At 36.1% G+C, this 6,302-nt stretch overlaps 1 protein-coding gene across 1 annotated transcript in view; it reads left to right on the forward strand.

Annotated features, from left to right (window-relative positions):
- LOC102864537 (E3 ubiquitin-protein ligase UBR1-like) overlaps window positions 1–3,923 on the forward strand; it is a 215,554-nt gene extending 211,631 nt beyond the window's left edge. Inside the window, 3 exon segments of the mRNA XM_006883213.1 lie at window positions 1,285–1,455; window positions 2,352–2,453; window positions 3,782–3,923. Of these exon segments, the coding sequence (XP_006883275.1) occupies window positions 1,285–1,455; window positions 2,352–2,453; window positions 3,782–3,923 (415 nt within the window).
- Window positions 3,924–6,302: the final 2,379 nt, after the last annotated feature.

Here is a 6,302-nt window from a genome sequence, read left to right on the forward strand (position 1 = left end):
AAATTTTTTTTAAAAAGAAGTATACATCAACTTCAGGGAGAAGAAACTCAACTCAAACCTTTTCAGTTTGTCATTCCACCTCTAAAGATACCAAGATTTCAAAGTGGCAGGGGGTTAGGTGAAATATTGTTTAGAACCTTCCTACAAAATGTAATTTTTCAAACAATTAAGTACTTACAAATCATGGTATGACAACATTGAGGCCATAGACTTTACTAAAGCCAATATAGGGGAGGATATGGAATTAAGTTGATCGTATCAAATGAAGAATGAATCCTGTAATTTAATCTTAACCTCAAGACATATTAAAGTACCCAGCTTTGAGAATTACCAGGACACTGAATTTCATAATAGGTTTTTTCAACTTATGGATTGGTCAGAAGACATTTTGGAAGGGATGGTAGGGTGGAGAATGTTAGAAGATTTTTGTTGTCCTTAAGTATTTAGTTATCTAGGGATGCATTCAACCTTTAGTTCAACAACTACTTGATTTTTCAGATTATGGGAATCATTACATGGTTTGCACAGGATATCATTACAAACTTACATTTCGTGTGTATGTGTATGTGTGTGTGTATGTGTGTACGTGTGTGAGACACACAACCTAACATACCATTAGCCATTTTGAGGAGGAAACATTAATTTTCTCTAGCTTTTTAAGAACTTTGCTAAAAATTAAACAGTGAAGATACTGACTGTTGTAACCCATAGCCATAGTAGATAGACCCTGGTTAATAGGAGAAAAGCACAGCACAGAAGTCATATTCTTTAAAATTTCAGACATACTGAACCTGTTAAGAACAGAAGCCTCTCTGAGACCATCGCCCTGAAATACTCTTTAAACCTGAAACTCGAACTATCTCCCTTGCTTACCCTTTAGTGAAATGACAGATTGGCATGCAAAAGAAAAGATATTCCCCACAGAGCAGTGTTCCATTCGAAACCACATATATGAGACTGAAAGGTCAACTCTAAAGTAAATATGGGAAGCCAAGGGGACATGAAATTAGAGCTCTAGAAACCCAATTGTCACAAAGAATGTTGGCATATTGTGAGCAATGTAACAAATATCACTGAACAATTGTAGAAATTATCAAATGGAAACCCAGTTTTATGTATAAACTTTCTCCTAATACATAATAAAATGTCTCTTTTAAAAAATGCCAAACAACAAACCATTAATTAAAACATGCTTCGTTGTTAGCTAGATACAAGATGAGGGGGTTTCAGTTGTTGTTTTTGTTTGTTTCATGACGATTCTGAATTATTTTCTTCCATTTTGAGGTGCCCACGGTCCGCAGATGATGAGCGAAAACATCCTGTCCTGTGTCTTTTCTGTGGGGCCATCCTGTGCTCCCAGAACATTTGCTGCCAAGAGGTCATGAATGGGGAAGAGGTTGGAGCTTGTATTTTTCATGCACTCCACTGTGGAGCTGGGGTCTGCATTTTCCTAAAGTAAGTATTGAGTGATCTGAAATTCCTAATGAATTACAGCTAAGGAATCTGAATTCAATATGGGGACAAGAGTAGCCTTTTCTTTCCATTTTCCCTCTTATTACAAATTCTCTTACATAATCTCAATTATTAACTATAAAATATCTAATCATTGCTTAAAAGCATCTGTTAGATTATGAGGAACGATTCTGTGGAGATAAACCCAAACTCTTGTTTACTCCTAGAGAATCTACAGCTACTAAGGCCAGTCTGGAAACTCTGTGAGCTTTGATAAATGGTGATGTTATGGAAGGTCTTAAGGCCTTTTGTTCATGGGGTCACTATGAGTCGTGCTTAACTTGATCGCAATCAAAAACACAAGTCCAGCTACACACTCCAACTTTTAAAAAAAATTCTTAAATCTTAACACGTGTGTGAACCTTTTTCTGTCTCCTATTCCAAGTTTCCTCAAGGTGGCACTGTTTCATTTATATCTGCACCATTGTACACTTGCTTTACCCAAAGGAGACTGACACTTCCCTAGCCAGCCTTCATTCTGGCCCAGGATTATCAGACTAGATGTAGTTTGTTCGTCTCTTACACCCTTTACCCACTTTAGGTTATGGGTTAGGAAATAAATTCCACATGCCACCATTTTCCAAGGTGTCTGTGACTCAGGTAGGATAAACTTCTTCCTCTCTTTAATATATTCAGTCAGTACAACTGGTCCCATTTCCCTAAATCCAACTGAACTTTTTCCTTCATGTCAACAAAAACAGCAGTGTTCATTCTTTATTTAATTACAAAAATTACAAAAAAAAATAAATAAATTTACTAAATTACAAAAAGACATCTGGCTTGTCTTCTGTCAACTAGCTCTGGTATAAGTATTTCCCATTGATTATTTTGTCCTCCAGAATCAGAGAATGCAAAGTTGTGCTGGTTGAAGGTAAAGCCAGAGGCTGTTCATATCCAGCCCCCTACTTGGATGAATATGGAGAAACAGACCCTGGCCTGAAGTAAGATTTTTTTTCTATTTTTTTTAGTCTTACTGTTCAATATAGATGGTATTCATTGTTAGAACAAAAAAATTTAATACTAAATATTGAGAGATATGAATTAAAAGAATTAAGAATTATGTTAATTTCAATGTTATAAATAGCCCCCTTTAATCATATAGGTGAACTCTGGTGGCCTAGAGGTTAAAGAGTTACACCACCAACCAAAAGGCAGGCAGTTTGAATCCACCAACTGTTTTCTGGAGAAAGATGAACAGTCATCTCCTGAGTGATTTATAACCTCTGGATACCTGCTAGAGGGGCAGCTATGAGTCTGTTCCAACTTGATGACGAGGAGGTGGTGGTGCTGGTGGTGGTGGTGATGGTCACATAGAGATGTGTTTTTATTATGACAGAACTTGACCTGTAGAGAGGTAGACCTAGGTTATAGGAAGCAAAAATGGAATAGTGAAAGCAGTTAATGATTGAGTATAAGAAATCTGAATTGTTTCAGAATAGTTCATAAACAGAATTTTAGAACTTATACAGCAATTTAGAAATACCAAATCAAGACGCTAAGTGCCTCAAGGAGAAAAGATCTTCGAGTTCTTTATTACTGTTGTTGGTGAAGTCAGAACTGGCCCATGGCTGACCTTCCAGCACGTTTTCGGAGGCAGTTCATCTCACAGGAGGAGACTGCTTGTCTTTCTCCGGTGGAGCATCTGGTGGATTCAGACCATGCACTTTGTGTTGGCAATGCAGTTTCTTGCCACTAATCTACTAGATCTCCCTCTTCATTACTAGCAACAAACTTTTTTGTTAGTTGTAATATACTGTCACAAACCATGGAACTCTAGAATTAAAATGAAAACTCAGACTCACCGATGTCAAGTCAATTCCATCTTACAGCAAACCTCAGCCAGGTTTCTGACACTGTAAATCATGACAAGAGTAGACTGCCATCATGTTTAAACAGTTGCTAGTCACTAGTGTATGTGTTGTATCATAAGGACATCCAAAACCAAATATTTCTGAGTAACAGACTAGGCCTAACCTCTGCTATATAAAAAAATCAGAAATCAAAACTGGATAAGCCCCACTCAGGCTAATGAAGCCAAAAAAAGAATAATGTTGCTTAATAGAAGCTTAGCCTACCACTTAAATTCTTGAATACCCTGGATAGGTAAGCAATTTATCAAGTTCTTTGGATCCCTTTTAAATGCTGCATAGTAATTTCTCCAACTAGTAAGAGCATCTTAAAATTTCAAGACTTATTTAGGCAATAAAGAGGTAGTAATTGTTTAATTAATACTTGCATGGTTTTTTTCATTGTTTTTTCTCTTCTAAAGGAGGGGCAACCCCCTTCATTTATCTCGTGAGCGGTATCGGAAGCTCCATTTGGTCTGGCAACAGCACTGTATTATAGAAGAGATTGCTAGGAGCCAAGAAACTAATCAGATGCTATTTGGCTTCAACTGGCAGTTACTTTGAGCCAACTCTATCTCAGGACAATCATGGATGGATGGAGACAATAATGAAGACCAGCTCAAAATCATGGAGACTTTTCTGAGGGCTAGTAAAGGGTTGAAGAGTCTTGCTCTACATCCAGATTCACACACATCAATAAAATGTGTATTCCTTAATGGAGTATTGCTTTCAATTAGCATGCTTCAAGGAGAAAGAACATAGAACACTAAAAAAATGCTTGTTCACTCCAAGTGTCTGATCCTGCTCATATTTCTAATAAACCCATTCTTCATCATTAGCTCTCTCATTTAATTTTATTTTATCCATCTTATAAATGAAGTCATAGCAAACAATTATGGGCATTTTTATGTTGGCTAAATCATCTGCAGTTTTTATTTGGCATTCTTTTCATCTGACATGTTTAGTACATTGGATTACTGACAAGATTCTAATAATAATCTATGGGATCTTTCTTAAAGGCAACTGAGGATCATGTGCAGAAACCATACAATGTACTTAAGTTAGGGAAGACTTCTAAAAATAGCATTTCAATTGTCTTTTAAAGAGTTAAGATCCTCTCTATCTTCTTCTGTTGTCTCTGGGGTAATGAGTTAGAAGTTTGAAAGATGCATTCAAAGCCTGGATCTTATTTGGCCTATGATGTCTACTTCCGTGTCTTATTTAATGTTTGCCTTCGTTCTTTTTGCTCAGCAGAAAAGCAAGTAAAAATTTATTTGCTAAGTGATTGGTTAGTGATACATATTTGGAGTTTTGGGTTGTTTTTTTTTTTTAAATCTTTATGGAAAGTAAATAAAAGGTGGCTGGCTCTTTGTAATTAGGGATTGGCATGAGCAGGCATCAGAATCTCAGTCATCATTTTCTACTTGAATAATTACTCTTCAGAAAGCATCATGGAATAGGCACAACTCTAGTGAACACTTTGTAACAATTGGTAGATAAGGATCCAAAAATGCAGTATTCCGTTTGTCAGATTTGCTGACATGATTAAATGACTTGAACATTTCTTTCCCTTTGTTTCTTTTATCATTTTATCAACTGGATTGGTAGGGAAGTCTAAAACAGAATAGACAGATGCCTCAAATAAATGACTCTAAGATAAAATTGGGTTTTTATTTCTACATTTTGTATCCATTTCATAAATTCTTGGGTTATCAGGCCACCAGATGGGACTATCCAGGAATGGCCAGTCAGACCTTTACTGCCAAAGAACCCATTTCATAATGAGTTCTGCTTATTGGGATCACACCAGAACCTTGGACTGTAGATGAACTTAAGTCTCAGTGCTATTACCAATCCAAGGTGTTTCTTATTTTAATATGTAGTTTGCCTTCATCATTGCAAACGATTTAATTATGCTTATGAAATTTACAAACAAGCAACAGAGTCACTTTATTTTCTTTATAGTACAGTATGTGGAGGAGCTAGTTCAACAAGATGGCTCCAAGAATTTTTTTTTAATATTAGTTGAGGAGATGGCAGGAATTTTAAAGATTAAGTGAATAAAAACAAATATCTATATGTATAATTAATTTATTATGATGGTGTATGGACTGTGAGTTCACCCTTTTGTGGTCATTTGTCATTTCATAACAACTATGCATTTTGGTTCACTGTGATGATCTGTATTTAGTGACTGCAATATGTTTATACCACTGATTCAAATTCCATCCATGATGAAGTAACACAAATAATACATATATCAAAATCTTTTATTGGAAAATGTAAATTTGAAACTTGTATAATGTTCTTGTGCTTTTTGAAATAAAATAAATGTGTATATTTAACAAGAGATGTCTATGTGTATATTTTAAAAGGGACTTCTAATATATGACCTATAGATAGAAAGTGAGAACTCCTAGTGGCAAGAAGCTGCACTGCAATCCCAGATGTGCCTGCTTCGAATCCACCAGATGCTGTGCTGGAGGAGTGACAATCTCCTCCTGTACCAGTCAGATCTGATTTGACGGTACACACACAAAAAATAATAAAATTTAAAAAAATTTTTAAAAAGTGAGAACTGAGACACAAATGGAGAGCTGTATACCAATGTTCATAGCAGCACTACTCACCATCTCAGTAACATGGAAACAGCCCAAATGTCAACTATAATCTAATGGATTGAGATATTATGATACATTCACACGATGGAATACTACACAGCACACAGGAACATGAGTTTGTAAATTAGTACCTAACTTGGGAGGGACTGGAGAGCATTATGGTGATTGAACGAACTCGGTACCATAAGGACAAATTACAGTATGAGACCATTATTTTAGAACATGTGTGAGGAAGAGCATGTAAGGGGAAGAGCAGAGAGCTGAGGATTGGGGAGATTAATCATGTTGTTGTTGTTATGTGCTGTCAAGTTGCTTGCGACTC

Source organism: Elephantulus edwardii, unplaced genomic scaffold (genome assembly GCF_000299155.1).
Source record: "Elephantulus edwardii isolate Elephantulus edwardi_28Jun2011 unplaced genomic scaffold, EleEdw1.0 scaffold00026, whole genome shotgun sequence".
NCBI lineage: Eukaryota > Metazoa > Chordata > Mammalia > Macroscelidea > Macroscelididae > Elephantulus > Elephantulus edwardii.